At 34.3% G+C, this 18,757-nt stretch overlaps 2 protein-coding genes across 3 annotated transcripts; both read right to left on the minus strand.

Annotated features, from left to right (window-relative positions):
• Window positions 1-938: 938 nt before the first annotated feature.
• LOC131148495 (transmembrane emp24 domain-containing protein p24beta2) lies at window positions 939-6,761 on the minus strand. Its single transcript, XM_058098207.1, has 5 exons — window positions 6,509-6,761; window positions 6,088-6,297; window positions 2,392-2,578; window positions 2,178-2,285; window positions 939-1,288 (listed from the first exon to the last, which is right to left on the minus strand). Exons 2-5 carry the CDS (start codon window positions 6,295-6,297, stop codon window positions 1,155-1,157), a joined length of 639 nt encoding a protein of 212 aa, XP_057954190.1. The 5' UTR covers window positions 6,509-6,761; the 3' UTR covers window positions 939-1,154.
• A 6,332-nt stretch (window positions 6,762-13,093) lies between these two features.
• On the minus strand, window positions 13,094-17,755 carry LOC131148494 (uncharacterized). 2 transcript variants are annotated; one of them, XM_058098206.1, is made up of 6 exons: window positions 17,513-17,639; window positions 17,216-17,398; window positions 15,464-15,740; window positions 15,063-15,375; window positions 13,914-13,992; window positions 13,094-13,511 (listed from the first exon to the last, which is right to left on the minus strand). In XM_058098206.1, exons 3-6 carry the CDS (start codon window positions 15,681-15,683, stop codon window positions 13,305-13,307), a joined length of 819 nt encoding a protein of 272 aa, XP_057954189.1. In that variant the 5' UTR covers window positions 15,684-15,740; window positions 17,216-17,398; window positions 17,513-17,639; the 3' UTR covers window positions 13,094-13,304. The 2 variants fall into 2 exon arrangements, with proteins under 2 accessions (XP_057954189.1, XP_057954188.1); XM_058098205.1 differs by lacking the exon at window positions 17,216-17,398 and having other exon boundaries at window positions 17,513-17,755.
• Between the last annotated feature and the right edge of the window lie 1,002 nt (window positions 17,756-18,757).

Here is an 18,757-nt window from a genome sequence, read left to right on the forward strand (position 1 = left end):
CAAACAAAATAAGGAGTCTAACAATTTCCATTTTAGATGTTAATAATCTTGTATTTATCTTATTTTTTCAAATCATATTTGAATAGATTTTCATTCTTAAAACTATTTGATGAAGAGAAAATATATAGTAAAAAATAATTTACTTCTCATTTTATTTTAGGACAAAGGACTTTGATATTCCCTAAAGTTTGGCAAAAAGACGTGTCTCTCGTAAGGTTTCAAAAATCCCACAAACTTCTCTTGAGATTTCAAGTCTCATAAACCTCCCTTCACATTTAATTTTTGAGATATTCACACCGCTTAAAAAGTTGTCTTTTTACCAAAATACAAGATGCGATATATGTCTTTTTAACAAATCTTATGGAGGTTTATCAAAATTTTAAAATCTTAAGACATATCCTTGACATTTTTAAGAGCTCAAAAAAAGTCTCTTTTATCTTTTTGCCAAATTTTGCGAGAGGTAATTGTCTTTTACCCATTATTTTATCTTGCAAAATTGTTAATGCAAAACATCTTTGAGGATTTGTACTTGGATGATTATCTTCTTCTTCTTCTTCTATTAGGCATTGTGGCTGTTTCTATTTAATTGGTTGTAGCATTCTTCTGTTCGTAAGTTGACTCGTTGGGAGCACTTTCTTTTTCCCAAACTAGTACCGGATTGGCGCATAATAGAAACTAAGTATTTGAAAAAACTTTGTAATTCTCAAACAATAGCATTTCAAATCCCACTGCAAAGAATTTAATGAAAAACAAAATCAAGTGAGGCGAATCTTTTGAAAAGGGGTTTCGGTGGTCCGACTAACTTGGCTCAGTTACAAAGTTATAGAAGAATAGAATAGACATCTTACCCTGTCAATTCCAAAATAGTATGCCAGCCTAGGCCGGTTTTCAATTGTACAGATTATTGTACAAATCAGGTTTGATACTTGGCCTCTCACTAAGAACAAAGATAAACCTTTATTGAATATGTAAGGGTCAGAAATCAGCACTGTTATCCTTCAAAATTTTTACTTTATTCATATATATATCATACAAATTTTCATTTTGACTGCCGCTACTAGGGCACTAACCTAAACTACCAAAAAGAATCTGGAAATGAATAGATTTCAGCCTGTAAAACTTACAGCCCATAAATAATTCAGGCTACTGCAACTCTAAACTCTGGATGTACCAAGCTTCCGCTCAAACAGGCGCTGCAGGAGGTAGACTTGGAGGATGCTAACCCCGATGAGTGCAGCCGCCTCAAATACTGCCTTGTGGACTGCTCTCTTGCTCAGTGCTTCAGTAACTGCAATTCAGTAATTAAAAAAACATAAAGAATAACCATATTAGAGGCCTTCATTAGATTATTTCTCTGGTTTCTTAAGCTATAAATTGAAAGGGGAAAAAATATATATGCAGACAAGTGAAGAATAAACCAATCTTAAACTGCCCCACAGAAAGAAAGAGAAGTGACAAACTTCAAAACATGTCATTCTGTAGAAACTCGAGTTATTTCGTCGCCAGCTACCACTGAATGTGCCTCCCATACGCATATAACCAAATGTTGTCTTGAGGAAAGGTGCACCACCCAGAGGCTATCCTTGATCTTTCCATGACCAAAAAGTCTCTCCTTTCAAATTTCAATAACCTTTTAGGTGTTTATGTGCACCGCACACATGTACAGCACCCTTGTTGTTAGTTAAAGTTAGGATTGAAAAATAAGATACATGTTTGCATGTAGCCCCAATTGTTTTTGAAAATGATTGAATGTAGAGTAAGAAATCAAATAAACAGTGGATCACAAGTTTAACAGCCTCTCTAAATGTGGAAGTAAGGTTGTGTACGTCATGCCCTCCTCAGACCTAATATGGCGTGGAAGCCTTGTGCAACGGGGTATTGCATTTTATGTAGCTAGTGAGAAGTCTGAGAAATAAAAATACATGCTTGAATGCACAAATTAGGAAAAAAAATTTAATGTAGCCAGTGAGAAATTGGAGAAATAAAAATACACGTTTTTATTTTGCTCCTCAACAGAACAACGGTAATTTATCTGTTTAGAAAAATATCCAACAGAAGGTTACGGGAAACAGCAGCACTGGCAGCCATGTGCTCTTTCAAGTATAAATTACTAAACAGAGCCTAAAAGGAGAAAAAGAAAGAGAACAAAAGAGGAGACTTAGTTCTTCAGGTAGTACCTAATGCCTGGCGGTCTGTCTCAGCTTCTAACCAGTGTTGCTCAAACTGAATATCATAAAGAGCAACTTCCAACTTTTCAATCTGTTCCATCAAGGGCTTGACATGCTCTGCACCCATTCAAAAAATTATCAGTACCCTCTATCTAGTTCAACAGATTGAATAGACGACAAAAGCAACGGGGAAAAATATATAGACAACCAGTTGTCCTCTTACCATCCTTTGCATGCTGATCAAAGTGCGAGAAATGGCTTATATGTATGTCAAAGTCAATGGTTTCATGATAAGGGGACTTGTTAGTAAAGCAGAAGCGGTAAAGGCCTTTTCTGGCAGCCATGAACTCGTGCTTCTCACTGGTCTTGTCTCGGAAATCATGAATCTGATCACCTGAAGGCCCCTTAATCTGATGAAATATCAGATTTTAGGGTCAATGATAGATTTTAAAAAGGAAATGATAGATTTTAAAAAGAAAAAAAAAAGCAGAGCAAGTAAATGATCAAAGCGCAAACCAAAGTCAAAGACCATCTCTGCAAATGCAAATAGTTCTGCACTGGATCTTTGGCAACTTCTGACATGGACACCAATTTCAAAAAAGACTTACCCTATATTTGGAGAGACCTTGAATTTGGAGTTACATTGGATTTGGATAAGATGTAGTAAAAGTGTATTGAAATTTGTCCAAATCCATCCAAATCCAAATCCAAGGTCTGAAATCCATGCTCCCAAGCACTACCTTAGAAGACAGGAATGGAATTTTTTGAGGCATGGATTTGGATTTGTGTAGATTTGGAAGAAACTCAAAACAATTTTGTACTACATAAACACGAGTTCAAATCCAAAGTCTGAATTTCATATTTCCCAAATGCAGGGAAAGTTCTTGTTTAATTTCCTTTTAAAATCTAATTTTACTGATACAAGCTTAGCAATAATCTTTTCCGTCATGTTGAACAAACAGACAGTTCCCACATTAGGAAGACTTCAAGTATTGGGGCAGACGTATGATGATTCCCAAGCCCCAACTTGCAATAACTCATCTTACATTTTCTACATCTTCAAGTCTTCACCTAGAATACTCCAACATCCACTTGAGTTGCGAATACTCTCTAATCCCACCCAAACAACTTCCCATACAAAGATAATCACAAAGCCTAATAATAATTTGTTTTGAGGCTTCTGAATGTCAAGCTAAATGATCACAAACTCTGTAACAGCTTGACATAGCATAGTCAATATTCCCGCACATCCTCAAATTAAAGAAGGAAAGAACACTGCACAAGGCTCCTACACCACATAGGGAACTAGAGAAAACATGATGTGCACATAGCTCTACCGCCATTTTTGGAGAAGCTATTTGCATGATTTGAACATCCAAGTATGTGTGCGGCAACCTTTACCATTGTGCCAAGGCTCACGCCATAGTTACGAGAAAAAGCTAATACCCTAGAGAACCATGAATTGGTTTGAATATTCCAAAACTTGGTTCTGAAAAGCTGAATCAATCCGAATTTTTATTTTAACATTCTCGACTCAAAATAACTTTTTATTAATTAAAAGTGGGGAATCATCACATTTTGATTCTATTTCTGTCATTATTAATCTATTTCATAACAAAAAATCTCTTCTACATTTAGAAACACCTCAACATCGTCTCCAAAGTGCCATTACAACTTTTTCACCAATACATCTATTTAAGTACAACCCTAAACATTCCACATTTTAGAGCATGAACTGTATCATGTCTAGGTAACATTGGCTCACACTATAGTCCAAAATTGTTCAAACGCAAGATGGGCATCTAGATGTTAGTTTTCAACATATACAATTGAAACTGAACACATGAACTTCAAATCTTCCAAAATAACAGAACACGGCATCCTTGCCACAGTCCCATAAAGGCCAAAAGCAGCAGAGCCAACAAAAAAAAATTAAGAGATGAAGAGAGATGGGTACGGGCCTAGGGTGAAGAAAAAAAAGGTCATCATAAAGAAAAGAAGACACAGTAAGATCATAGAAGTTAAAAGCGCACCTCAGGCGCAAGGCACAGTGAGGCGACCAAGCTAGCGTGCCTCATCCTTCTTCAGGCGAGGCGACCTTCAAGAGGCACAGGTAGGCGCACTGAAGCGCACTGATTCTCCAGGCGCAGTGAGTCACGCCTTGAAATTTTTGAAGCTGTTAAGAATAAAACGTAGCCAGAACCAGCCCCAGCCCACTTCCAACAATCCAGCCTTCAACAGTTCGACTGGCACCAGCCCTAGCCCTTCGTCTTTGACCCTTCGAAGTAGCACAGAACCAGCAGGAGAAGTTCGTCTTCGACCAATCGATCCTTTGAAGCAGTCCGAAACCAGAAGGAGCCCTTCGTCTTCAACCCTTCGAAGTTCGAACCAGCACGAGGCTTTCATCTTCGAGCCTTCAAACCAGCAGGAGCTCTTCGTCTTCGAGCCTTCAAACCAGCAGGAGCCCTTCGTCAGTTTGTCTTTGAGCCTTCATGAGTTGTCAGGCTGCTTCGATTTTCAAAATAGTAAGTCATCGTCGTCGTCTTCTTCTTCTTCTTCTTCTTCGTCTTCAGTTCCTCTTCTTTATCTTCTTCTTCTTCAATTCCTCTGCTTCTTCTTCTTCCTCAGTTCTTGTTCTGCTTCTGCTTCTGCTTCTTTTCAGTTCTTCTTCTTCTGCTTCTGCTTCTGCTTCTGCTTCTTTTTCAGCTCTTCTTCTTCAGTTTTTTTTTCTTTTTCGATTCTTCTTCTGCTTCTTCTTACTTTTAAGTTCTTCTTCAGTTCTACTGCCTCCTGCCGGCTGCTTCTTCTTATAATATTAACTTGCATTAAGCCTCTAAGTTAATATTTTATAATGTGTAATTAATTATGCAGTTTAATACAAATTTATACATTATAATTAATATATAACATTTTTTACTGAATTTTGCTGCCCTTTTTGTAATTTGATTGGAAATGCAGCATACAAACTATACAATTTTTCTGAAATATATTAATATATAATATTTTTTTACCAAATTTAGCTGCTGTTTTATTGTACTTTTTTCTTTTGATATTGAAAATGCTTTTGGGCCTTCAGCCCGGCAATTTTATTTCATTTCTAATTTGAAGCTTGAAATCTTGTATGGGTAATTACTTATGTTGAACCATGTTTGTTTAACTTTGAACTTGCTACTTGGATGTCATAATTACTATTAAATATTTTCACATTTTAAATTCTAATATAACTATTGATATGTTTTTATATCAGTTACCTACAAAATAGGCATTGTACACAATTTTAATAATTGTGCGCCTCACAAAGGTGAGGCTTGTGCCTTCGCCTCACGCCTTGGCTTCAAGTACCCTCTCTACCTCGGTGCGCCTTATGCCTTTGACTACTATGAGTAAGACTCATTGGAACTCCTATGAATGCTAATTTCAAAATGTAGAAAACTACTTTGCAACACATGCATGCATTCTAATTACAATCTTGAGACCTCCAACAAAACTCTCACGTTGGGTTGCATCCAAGTTCTATTGGAAAAGGTTTCACACTCTGGCCCTGCAGGCCAAAAGTTTGATTAAAATGGAAGGAGGTATATAAAAAATTCAAATTGAAATTTTAATTTCACTCCTTTCCTATATGTCAAACATATAATTAGTAGTTAGTGGATTAAAATTGAAATTTTCACTTAATTCGTTCAACTTTTTGTTCCATTATTATCACCTCCTTCCATTCCATTCCATAAATCAAATGTAATGCACGCCATATAAAAATAGAGAGTATCAAACAGAAAATCCAAGGACAACGAAAACCCATCAAAAATTAATGGTACCAACAAAAATGATCAAGCATCGACTGGCATAAGAGAAACCCTGCATAACATTAACCATCAACATAATGACACTAAACCATAATTTGGAGGAGAATGCAACATACCACAAGATCCACTCCGTCGTGGCCGAAATGCCAGGCCGCGTCAGACTTAATCACAACAAAAGAAACATGAACATTGTCGCCTTCATACTCAACCTCATGAGTGAAACACTCTTCCCTGTCGATCACAAATCGAATCGCAGCTGCTGCTTCCGCGATCCACAAAAGCGCCACCAGCGCAATCACTACGCATCTCCAGCTCCATATTTCCATCTGTGCCCACAAAATATTAAAAAAAATTATGCGTCTTTATCATCAATTCTACGATTTTTCACTCCAAATCTAGGAACCACAAGTTACAAACAAAACAAAATTTATGGGTTAATGCCGCAAAATAAAAATCAAATAAGTGTACAGACAGGAGAAAGAGACGAGTATGAATCAATTGGATTAAGAGAATTTGACAATTTACAGAAGAAATTACCTTCGAGTTGGAAAAAAATTGAGAAGACGGACAGATCGGGGAAACGAGGCGGGGAGATGTCTTTGCTGATATAAGATAGGAAAAATCGGATGAATAATGAAAGAACTAATAATGAAACATCAGTTGCTACTTTCTGGGTTTTCAGTTTCGGAAAGAGTAACGAGAGAGTTTTGAATCGGCGACGAGGTTGCATTTTTGTCGGGTGACTTCTGGACCGCAACGCCGTGGTGCTTGAAAGGAGATTGACATCAATTAGAAACAACGTCGTTTTATTTCACTGCCGACACAAAGGTTTTTGTTTTATTTATTTATTTATTTATTTAGTATGATTTCCAAAATTAATTTTAACGAGGAATAATAAAAATATAAAATTTTAATTTTATGTAGTAAATCACAAAATTTGACCATATTATTGGATATAGAAAATAAAATCTTAAACGTATTTAAATATATTTAATAAATATGTAACTTAATAACCTGATTAATAATTTGAAGCTAATTGACTAAAACTATTATTACTTTAAAATTGTATGACAAATTTGTAATTTAATTTTTATAACAATAATGTTAAATAATTAAAATTTTCTTCAATTGTTAATTTTTTTTTAATTTTTTGTAATTGCTTATATGAGTTTATGTTAGGGTACTTATTAGATTTTTTATGTATTATGAAAGCAAAATTTTATTCATAATTTTTATTTTAGAATTACACAATATAAAAGAATTAATTTTTTGAAATTGCCTTATAATTAAATTTGTAATTTGGTTTATCTAATATCTAATCATAATTATTTAAAATTGAAGAATGAATTACTAATATATCTTGATTTTAATTAAGAGTGCAAAAATTATAAATAATTTATGCATGCGCTATTCATCAATATAAAAGTTTGCATCCCATATATGCCCTATATTTCAATAGGAACCCAAAAATCAATATATATTAATAGTAAATGTATATATTTTAATTATTTATGACTAGATATTAGAAAAAGTAAATTACAGGTTCATAAAGAATCTTAAATATACCTCAGGAGGCTTGTGGGAATTTAAAACTTCAGGGGAGGTCCATTAAATTTTTAAAACTTCAGGAGATGTCTTCTTTTTTTCCCCCTCAAATCTCTGGGAAAGTTAGTTTCTTTGCGCCTTTATTTATAATTATTTCTTATATTATTAATATAAAATATAAAATCTAGCTACCAACAGATTTAATAAATTTAAACACTAAAATGCATTTTGCCCATAATTATTAACAATTGAAGTTAAGGAAAACTTGAAAATGCCTCCTTTTGTAGACAAAATTAAACTCTTTTGTACTTTCCAAAAAATATGCAAAAATAGTAGTTCAATTATTTTATATGAATAAGATAAGGGAGAGAGAAGCTCAACACAGCGATTTAACGTGGTTTGACTCCAAATCTACGTTCAAGCCTTAGCACCAAACCAAGAATTCCCAAATCCACTAAAGAATCTCCTTTCAAGCTGGAGAGACCTTTACAACAAGGGTACACAACCCAATTGCTCACCAAGAGCCACAACCCAGCTGCTCACCAAAAGCCTCAACCTAGGTGTTCACCAAGAATTTCCTTGACAAAAGCTCACCAAGAACCTTCAAGATACACAATCAACAACAAATGCAAAGATTACAAGATGATGATCCTTCTTGAGCTGATGATACAAGTAAAGCCTCACACTACTCTCTTTCAACAAATGATATGTAAACTAGAACATAGTGCAAGAGAGCTTGACCAATTCCAAAACCTAGAATGAATGCTTCATTAATTATCTCAACAATCAAATGCTTAAAATCAATCCAAAATGAATGCTAATGAGGTATATTTATTGCCAAGAAGACGAGCATATTGTTGGCTAGCCATTGGACATTAACGGAGACAAGACAAGATGAAAACTAGACATGATTGCACATTTAATGCTTTCTAATCGAGGTCGCTGGTCGACCATACACCTTCACTAGATGACCATACATCTTCAATGGTCAACCATTCTCCTACAATGCTCGACCATTTACCTGATCTGTGAAAATTTTTTAACTACTAGAAATATTGGTCGACCATTCCCCTGTAGTGGTCAGCCGGCTAGTCACCTGGTCTTTTCACAAAGAAGGCTATTGGAATGTCTGGTCAACCATTCACCTGATCTTTCACACTAATGAGCCTCTAAATGAGCAAACTGATCTAAGGACAAGTTCCAATGAAATATACACGATCTAATGATGCTAAAAACTTATCCAAAATGAGTTTGAGGATGTCTTGTTTAGAAAACCAAGTTTGATATCTCGTTTGACATCTCAGACATTAAGAATGATATGTTATGCAAGTGTATGTGCTATATTATGCGGACTACATACATATGCATTTGTTCAACTCTTGCAAGATATTCTAGTACACATCACACGCACAAGAGTTTAACAAAATTCCTACCTCACACACAATCCAACAAACATGTAAAGAAAACAAGCTTTCACATATGTTCCGGTTGGTTGTGCTTTGGGTATTCCATGTATGTGCTTTGGTTATGACCTTTGCTCATTGCTTCCTTGGTATACGTCTGACCCTAATGCTTGCTTTGGTATTGTCCTATTTATCTGAATTGAACTTGACGAAAAATATCAGACAATTTAATAACTACTAATGGGTTGTTATCATCAAAACAAGCTGGAATGAAGAACCTTAGCCACTAGGACTAAAAAAATTCATATAAAATTTTATGACTTAATAAACTATAACATGAGGTTGTAATGTGGATATATACATCGAGTATTAATTTGATGCCTATGTTATTGACATTGTTGACTCTATGAGTCCAATCCTGTTTTGATAATGACAAATCACTTGGTATTTTACCTGTGCATTGAAATTTTGAACAGGATCATGATTTAACATGTGCAGATGCTTAGCACGCTATGGAAGCCACGAGGAGCACGAAGTATATACTACTTGGCTCAATCCATGGAAGCCGAAGAGCAGAAGGATAAAGGCAATCCAAATCTTTCAGTTGTAATTCGCATTAAGTTTGATTGTATTTGCATGACTCATAAGATATGATGCAAAGCTCAAAATGACATATAGACTGACCTTAGGATGCATGTTTTTTCATGACATATTCATATGCATTGACCTAGGTTGGATCGGGCTGAATAACAGGCAGCTCGTTGACGATTCCCATGGTCTCATCGATGAATGACTGAAGGTCACTCATCACCAAATGCTTTGCTCTCATTGATGAGAAAATACCGAGACCATAAAAATCTCAAACAGCCTAGTCATCGACAAATCCCCTATTATTGTCGACGAACTCATGAAGGACACTCGGCGACAAATGTATCCACTCGTCGATGAGTTCATGGCGCAGAGCGGCATTTTAGCACAGAAACGAATGGAAAGTTTTTTAACTAAATGATCCAACGGCCAGAAATTGATCAAATGCAAGAATACTTATTTAAACCAACCCTAAACCCTAGAAAAAAACAAGAAGAAGCAAGAAGAAATACGTTAGCACAACTTTTACACATCTTTTGCTAACTTTGCCTACACTCCAAAGCATTCACATCAAGTTTGGACAATTCGTTAACATCATCTTCAAGATTCAAGTGCTTACACTCATACCATTTTACAAAAAACTAGTTTGATCTTGAGGTTTACAAAAGTTTTTTTATTAAGCATTCAATCTTATTGTTAAACTGTTATTTACTCCCTTATTCGATTTATCTGAAATTATTTTTGGGAGAAAGAAATCTACTTTCCTATATATATTTGCTTGAAAAATATTTTGGGAAAAGTATTCTAGAAATTAAAATCTTTGTAATATTCAAATATATATTTTTATTCAAAGATTTTATAGTTTATTATTCTTGCATAAAACATTTGAAAGCAAGAACTTAGATCTGTGTGATATTCAAGAATATTATTAAAGGAATTTCATATTACATTCTTGCAAAAGGTTATTTGAAATCAAACTCTCAAATCTCCAAAGCATATATTTTGAAGAAATTATTTTTGGAGATATTGAATAAAATGTTGATCTTTGAAGCATCTGATATACATATATTTTTCATATAAAGATCATATCTTTACATACATCATTGAGAAAAATAAATTCTCTCTCTCACTTCATATTATACCTTATAAGAGTGCTTAGGGTTGATTGTACTCATTAGCTTATTGAAAAGTGTTTGAGTGTTCAGGAATATTTATTATTCATTATTTGTATTAACGATTTGGTTTGTGAATCGTGAGGAGGAAGTTGCGCCTCTTGTAAGTAGTAGATTAGGAGATAGCTATGTCTTTTGTAAGCAGCAGATTGTAACGAGAAGTTCCGTCCCAAGTTAAGGAGCAGTATAGTGAAATTTTTGGGTAAACTACCCAAGGCGAGGACATAAGCCGGGTTCGCTGAACCTCGTAACAATCATGTTTGCATCTTGCTTCCCTTAATTCTTTTAATTTCCGCTTGCAGTTAATTATTTATTTGTTGTGTATGTTAAGTAATTGGGTAGTATTGTTTGCTTGATAAAGTCACACATTAAATTGATAAATTGAGAAATATTGAACTGATTGTCAAGTAGCTTTTGGGTGTGTGATAGTAAGTTTTCAAAATGAGGACTTGAGAGACCTAAATTTTAAAATACTCAATTCACCCCCTCCCTCTTGGGATTACACATTAATTCACAGAGATGTTTGTTGTTAGAATAATTTAGTCAATTTAGTGTTCAAAAGTTTTTGAGGAGAAGAAGCTAATTACTTGCTTGTCACAAAAGAAAACCTATCTAAAATGCAATTTTGAAATTTGAAACTATCCAATAAATTATACTATAATAAGTTAATTGATATTTTAAAACTGACCTATAATTAAAATTATTAATGTTTTTAAAAAAGTAATATAAAATTGTAATTTAATTTTTGTGTTCAACAAATGATCATTAAATTAGAATTTCCCAAAATTGTTAATAATTGTTATATTTACTCATATAAGTTAATTTAATTTTAATTCCCGGTCTAACATCATTGGCATAGAGCGTGATGTCGTAGTCGCAAGCTTGGCCATGGCGCAAAGGTTCAAGAGTTTCTTGAGGATTTTAATTAGAGCATGACTAGATAAAGCACACCAATGTTGTGGATCCAACCAAGGAAGATGGCAATAGCATGACTAATTGGATTACCTTATTAGCCTTCAATGGAGTAAATGTTGATCATTGTAATTTCGAGGAGTCCATTGTAGAATGCAATGGAGACAATGACGATCTCAAGCAACTCAAAATAAGATGAGCCCTACCTAAACAAGTCATAAATGCACTTAACCCATTATTAAAGCTATCATATTGTGCAAAAATATCAATGACAACATTCCACAAAACACATTTGGTTCAAGCATTTTGTCAAACAGTTCAACGACATCCTGAAGAATTCTTTAAAACTTGCTTGTATGTGCAAAAGGACACTTATGAATTCATCTAAAATAAATGTGACTGTAAAGCATTAACTTTAAATGTATGTGCATGAACCATGCCCATTACATGCATTGCCATACAAAAGTTAATGGACCATCCTATGTGTCTTTTTAAGAATTGTTACAAAAAGTAGCGCCTTTTAGTGGTCATGTCATCAAGTGTATACCGGGCCATAAAAAATACTGCTTCGTCCAATGAGTTTTGCTTAAAACACATTGGATGGACTCGCAATTTTTGAGAAACATCAATTTGGGGGGAAAAAAAAAAGTTAAGCATGGATTATTTTTAAATAGTTTGTAATAAAAAAATATTAAAATTGAAAAAATAAAAAATACACTCTAAAACTTTCAATCTGGCTTTTGCAGCAAGTATAGCAAGGGTAGGTAGCCTATTTAGAGCTACTAACCATATTACAAAAAACATGCTTTTGTTTCAAATCCTCTCGAATTTGTTTCCGTCCGTGGATTCCCAAAATTTACCTCCCTTTGGAGTTGTGGGGTCGGCTTCAAGGGGTGCGGGATTAGTCATGTTTACCGTAAAACGAACATGTGAAAACCCGGTGCAGAATCTAAAAAAAAAAAAACATGCTTTTGTATAATGTTGTTGAACCATGTAATTTTATGCCACGAAACTATGTTCCTTTTGGCTCTAACATCTTCCCAAAAGAAAGCAATTCATAGGGGAAGGATTCCAACGGTGCCTATCCTGAGTATTTGAATTTATGATAGTGACATACCTATGATAAATAACATGAATTATATGCTAAAATTGATAAAATGGGTTCGCTGTTGGGCCCAAGAGAAAACCATTTTTATGGGATCAACAAATGATGTGCTCATCAAGTCACACTGGCCTGATTAGCCCTAAGGGCTTTGCTCAATCCTCCATTCATATTCCAGCAATAACAAGCTTAGGCCAGTTTTGTTTTCGATAGTAAGCTAGCCAATTTGGAATGAGTTACTACTCTTCCATGCACACAAAACACATCACTCTCTCCTCAAGACAAGACTTCCAATGAAGTTTTGCACCCTATTCACACATGTTCTGATTAAGTCACACTAGCATCAATCCTTCAAAACAAATCACAAAAGAAAATGCAAAAATGAGATACAAATAACATGTATAAGAATATTCAACTTCTTGAATATATAGATAATTATATTATATCTAGTTACACAGGCCCAAGTGTGGAAAAGTTGCTAGGAAGATCATTGTGCGCATTATGAACCAAAAATCCATGCACAATAAGTACAAAAGTATAGACAAAAATTTGGAAATATATCACTGCCATAATATAGGTATAGATAATACATCCACAAGAACATAGGACAGTTAATCTTTTGCTTGAATCAACGAATCTGGGTGAGACATGTGCAAGATTTTTCTCTCTTCCAATGCAAGCTTCTTGTGCAGTCGCCGCCGATGATCTGCAAACTCCACGAATAAATCCCTTAGCTGCTCAGCTGTCCTATATTCTTTAGTTCCAAAGTGACAGAGCTTTAATTCTTTACAATTAGTATTTGTGCTCTGTAATTTCTTCTGCAAGATGAGAATCATAAAATTAATTATGCAATTCCACAACAGAGCTCCAACACTAGCACAAAATCTCACTTTTCTACTTGATGATATTTCCTCAAAAAATAATAAAAATAAAAGTAAAAGATTAATTTAATGGCCCCTATGAAAAGTTGTTGCGAGAACCACAATATGGTAGAAACACTGGAGTAATGCAGAAAAATCAAGAAAAAGCTTGTCTTTATTTATGTCCAACATATGACACAAGAAAAACACATGTTTTCCAAGCAAATTGTCCTTGTCAACAGTACTGAGGAGCACTGTCATGGCACACCAAAACATATAATCTTTTTAATATTACAAGATACTAGCCCCTTTATCTCTTTTGCCATTAAATATGCATAATATAGTAAGCTAAGAACTTGCCAGTGACTTCTCGTTCAGGTTCCCAATTAATGTTCTAAACAATCCATGTCTTGGTATCTTTTCAGTGATTACCCACGGCCTACAAAAAATGAACAAAGCAATGAAAACTGACCATAAAATAATCAAAATCACAAACACCACTTGGCATTGAATTTGAGAAGTTATAGGACCATTAAAGAATTCACTTATTCAACGAATCCCAAGTCATGAACATATTTAGAGTATTCAAACAAAAGTGCAATATTCAATCAAAATGTCAATTTATATTTGGTTCAACATCACAAGGGAAATATAAGTTCTAATGAAAGCAATTACTCCAAATCCAATATAATCCAATATAGAAATAAAGGAAAAAGGCAAACACTATACAATCAACAATGAATCAAGTATATTGTTAAATAGCTCATCTCATGCAAGGAAAGGGCAACTGTAATCTCTTTGTGTTTTAGTGGGGTAGCATTGATGGCGAGAGCAAGTGTGTGCGGGTTGCCCACTCATATGGTTGCATGTTTACTACATGGAAGAAACTGTTCAAGAATATATAAATAATAAATAAATGGACTAATTAACTGCAAACAAAAAGATGTAAATAACAGTATTGAAAATGTTCAACATTAGAAAATAGATGCTCTAGTCCACGCATTTGCAAAAATGTGCTTGAAAAAGAATGGTTCTCTTTGAAATGTATTCCACATGCAACAACAATGTTTGGCAAACAAATTCTACCAAACAATCAATGACTTGTGAACAATAAACTCATGATGCACTGTTGGCATAACAAATTAAAATTAATAAAACAGGTCTCATTAATGGAATACAAGGTAATGCAAAATAGAAATAATAAAAAAAAAATCCCAGGTTATGGTCATATGGATACAAGATACTGTAAAGAACAAGCAATATATATGGTCAAATTTGTATAAAAATCCATCTCACAGAAGACAAGATACTGTAAAATCAGGCAATATATATATATATATATATATATATATATATATATATATATATATTCTTGAATCTAACATTTCAAGCTACACTTCATTCACAATACGCGGATGAAACAAAGGAAACCAAAAAAATAAAAAATTAGAAAGCAACGCTATCTGGGACCAAGTTACCAAACCACCAAGGCGCAACAAGAATACATACCTTCCTGTCGAGGATGTTATAATGTGATTTGGGTTCTCCAAAAATTTCAATAATTTCTCCAGGTTCTCTTTACAATCCAATACAATGGTTCCCCTCGTGTATGTCTCTGAAGACAAGCTTGGAAAAATGCACACTTGTGTTGATATGGTAGTCTGCTTATGTATGAATTCCACAACTATTCTTGGGGACAAGTCTTTCTCCAAATTGTCAATTAATACAAAATGGTGATAGCCAGTGATTCTATTCATAAGTGAAGTTTCCCCTCCCATATCTACATCTTGCTCTATTTTTGGCCAGCTATTGCTAATAGTCTCTGTATTCCAAGACAAAAAGAGAAAGGAAACTACATCACTAGACCTCATCACATCATAGCACAGCATCCATGGTCAGTGAGAACAAACCTTCAAATGCCTGTGCTGTACTCCTCAAGTGCCCATTGTCACCGCCTTTTTTTGAATCTGAATCAGAAGTAAGTAAGGTGGCTTTCATCTTCTCCATTGTTATATTTAAAAAAGAGTTTAATATTTGATTAGTTTTTGCAGAAGATTGGAGTGTGCAAATATTTGCAACACTGGTAACTGTCATAGTCCCAACTTTTGGACCATGCAACCATAAAAGCATAAAGATGCATAAGCACTCCTCTTCTCCATTTCTGAAAGCATACTTCTTGAACTCCACCTATAAAAAAAAAAAAAAAGCATGCAGAATAACCATTACAAAAGGATGGAACATATGGCATACTAACAAAATTTTAAAAAGGTGTTAACTGAAGTGGGGATCCAGTGAACTCAAATCAACAAGCCCTCAAATATTGAGTGCTTGGTGGCAGCTGCCCTAAATCCTTATCCATTATATAGTAAAGGTAGCATACATAATTTTTTTTTTTTTTTTGTAAATTGTGTCTAAACAAAATATGTCCAGCTTTGAACAGAGTAAAGTACATTAGTTCATAAACTGAAAAAAGAAGCTATAATACCATACACAACAATAAGGAGTTAATTTGTAGTTTCATTTTGACCACTAAACCCGCATGACAAGACTATGCAAAATATTAATTCCGTTATTTTCTGTTAACAAGATGTGCTGAAAAGATCAAAATATTCAAAAAAGCAATTAATTGAATTAAGATATTAACAGATGAGATTATTATCATAAATTTCAAGACTTCATTAACCCCTACTTAGCTTCAAGCACATCCTCAACACATTTGATGAGACCAATAGTGGCCTTTAAATTGTCCACATTCCATCAACTAATCGAGTTGCCTCACTCTTCATGAACTCATCAACTACAGTTTACAATGTCATCACTTGCAAGCTCACATATGGATATGTAGAACACTGATTTGAAGTGCTTGCCATTGACAAGGAGGAAGTAAGCCTTGAGATTTATATGGATATTGATAAAATAAATTAATATCCTAATTTAATTAATAGATTGTGCAGATATTTTAGCATTTCTATCTCATTTTTCCACTAAAAGATAAAGAGATTGTGATTTTATACCGTTTTGAAAAACAAAAAGGGAATAAAATCATTGGGTATCTTGATATCTTAATAAAATAAAATCATCAGGCAACTCTTTTTTTTTTTTTTTTTTTGAGTCAAATCAAAAGGGGGCATGTGTGATTTTCCCTAAAAACTAAATGACATTGCGAATTTTATACAGTTTTAAAAAACACAAGGGGGTTTAGAGTTAATAACAAAATCATAAAGTACCTCTTTGTTTTTGAGACAAATTATAGAGTTTGTGTAATTTTCCATTTTTTATTATTTTGGACCAGGTTATTCTATTCTCTTATTAGTATACATTAAGGTCCTTTTCAAGGTTTCAAATAGCAGTAGGAAGTAGCATAAAGTGGTAAGGGTGTAGTAGGAACAGGAGCAGTGGGTGTAATGGCCATGAATTATTTTCAAGCACACACAGCCTTATCATTTATAAAATTGCACAAGCTCTTAACTCTTCCTAAGGGAGCTTTAGGAAAAATTATTTAGAGACAATGATATAAACCATGACATGCTGAGGCCGCCTAACCTAATCATTCCTCCTCTTCCTGAGGCGTGTCATAAAATTGTACTAATAAAACAATGAATTAAATCTTGAATTCCCAATCTAAGATTGGAAATGAAACTATCCGCCTAACTAGCACTTACATAAAGAAAAGCGCCCCCGCGGAGGAAAGATTTTCATTCTTTCCGTTTCAAGATCTTTCCATTTTCGGATTTTCTCCTTTTCCAGCAACGAAACCGAGCGTTAACGCTTTTGATGGACCAGTTTTCTCACGAAGTAATGAATAAAGACATCAAAAGTGCACAATCCAAATTTCGAACTCAAATCTATCACGAACAAAGGGGGAAAATAACACAAAATTTGTTTCTTTTTTACGCATTGCATCCTTTCATAAATTACAAAATTAAAAAAAAAAAGGGAGACTGTTCGATTGAGCTTACCTCTTCGACGATGGCGTCGTGGAACCGAAGGTCGTCGTCTTTGAAGGAATAAGAGGCACAAACCTTCATGCCACGCTCGACCTTCGAGCATTCGCAATTCTGTAGCTGTAAAGAAGCAGGCCTAAACCTCTTAAATATACCTCAGGAGGCTTGTGGGAATTTAAAGCCCAGGGAGGTCCATTAAATTTTTAAAACTTTAGGAGATGCCCTTTTTTTTTTTTTTCCCCTCAAATCTCAAGAAAAGTTAAGTTTCTTTGCGCCTTTATTTATAACTATTTTTTATATTATTAATATAAAATATAAAATCTAGCTACGGACGGATTTAATAAATTTAAACACTAAAATGCATTTTGCCCATAATTATTGATAATTCAATTTAAGGAAAACTTAAAAATGCGTCCTTAAACTCCTTTTTCCAAAAAATATGTAAAAATAATAGTTCTATTATTTTATGTGAATAAGAAACATTGAAAATGTTAAAATATCCACAAAACAATTAAATTAGAACATAATTAATTGGATCAAAATTTGTCTGCCCTAGTGTGCATCTAGAGGGGGGTGAACAAACGTTTCTCGCGGACAAGTAATATTGCTACAAAATAAAAACTCTGACAAGAAGCAAATGAAAAATATCACAATAAATGATAAAACAAATAATCACAACAAATAATAAGATGAGGGAGAGAGAAGCTCAACACAACGATTTAACGTGGTTCGGCTCCAAGCCTACGTTCACGCCTTAGCACCAAACCAAGGATTCCCAAATCCACTAAAGAATCTCCTTTCAAGCCGGAGAGACCTTTACAACAAGGGTACACAATCCAACTGCTCACCAAGAGCCACAACCCAGGTGTTCACCAAGAATCTCCTTAACAAAAACTCACCAAGAACCTTCAAGATACACAATCAACAAAAAATGTAAAGATTACAAGATGATGATTCTTCTTGAGTCAATGATACAAGTAAAGCCTCACACTACTCTCTTTCAACAAATGATATGTAAACTAAAATAGAGTGCAAGAGAGCTTGAGCAATTCCAAAACCTAAAATGAATGCCTCATTAATTATCTCAACAATCAAATGCTCAAAATCAATCCAAAATGAATGCTAAAGAGGTATATTTATTACCAAGAAGACGAGCATATCGTTGGCTAGCCGTTGGACATTAACGGAGGCAAGACAAGATGAAAACTAGCCATTATTGCACATTTAGTGCTTTCTGCTCGAGGTCGCTGGTCGACCATA

The sequence above is a fragment of the Malania oleifera genome, chromosome 2 (genome assembly GCF_029873635.1).
Source record: "Malania oleifera isolate guangnan ecotype guangnan chromosome 2, ASM2987363v1, whole genome shotgun sequence".
In the NCBI taxonomy this organism is placed as follows: domain Eukaryota; kingdom Viridiplantae; phylum Streptophyta; class Magnoliopsida; order Santalales; family Ximeniaceae; genus Malania; species Malania oleifera.

Excerpts from the sequence above, each read along its gene's own strand:
- LOC131148495 (XM_058098207.1), bottom strand. The coding sequence starts at position 6,297 with ATGGAAATATGGAGCTGGAGATGCGTAGTGATTGCGCTGGTGGCGCTT. Across the intron at positions 2,579-6,087 it reads ACGACGGAGTGGATCTTGTG|ATTAAGGGGCCTTCAGGTGA; the intron begins GTATGTTGCATT and ends ATATTTCATCAG. Across the intron at positions 1,289-2,177 it reads GACAGACCGCCAGGCATTAG|TTACTGAAGCACTGAGCAAG; the intron begins GTACTACCTGAA and ends ACTGAATTGCAG.
- LOC131148494 (XM_058098205.1), bottom strand. The coding sequence starts at position 17,581 with ATGAAGGTTTGTGCCTCTTATTCCTTCAAAGACGACGACCTTCGGTTC. Across the intron at positions 15,741-17,512 it reads ACGACGCCATCGTCGAAGAG|GTGGAGTTCAAGAAGTATGC; the intron begins GTAAGCTCAATC and ends TTTTTTTTATAG. Across the intron at positions 13,993-15,062 it reads ATAACATCCTCGACAGGAAG|GCCGTGGGTAATCACTGAAA; the intron begins GTATGTATTCTT and ends CATTTTTTGTAG.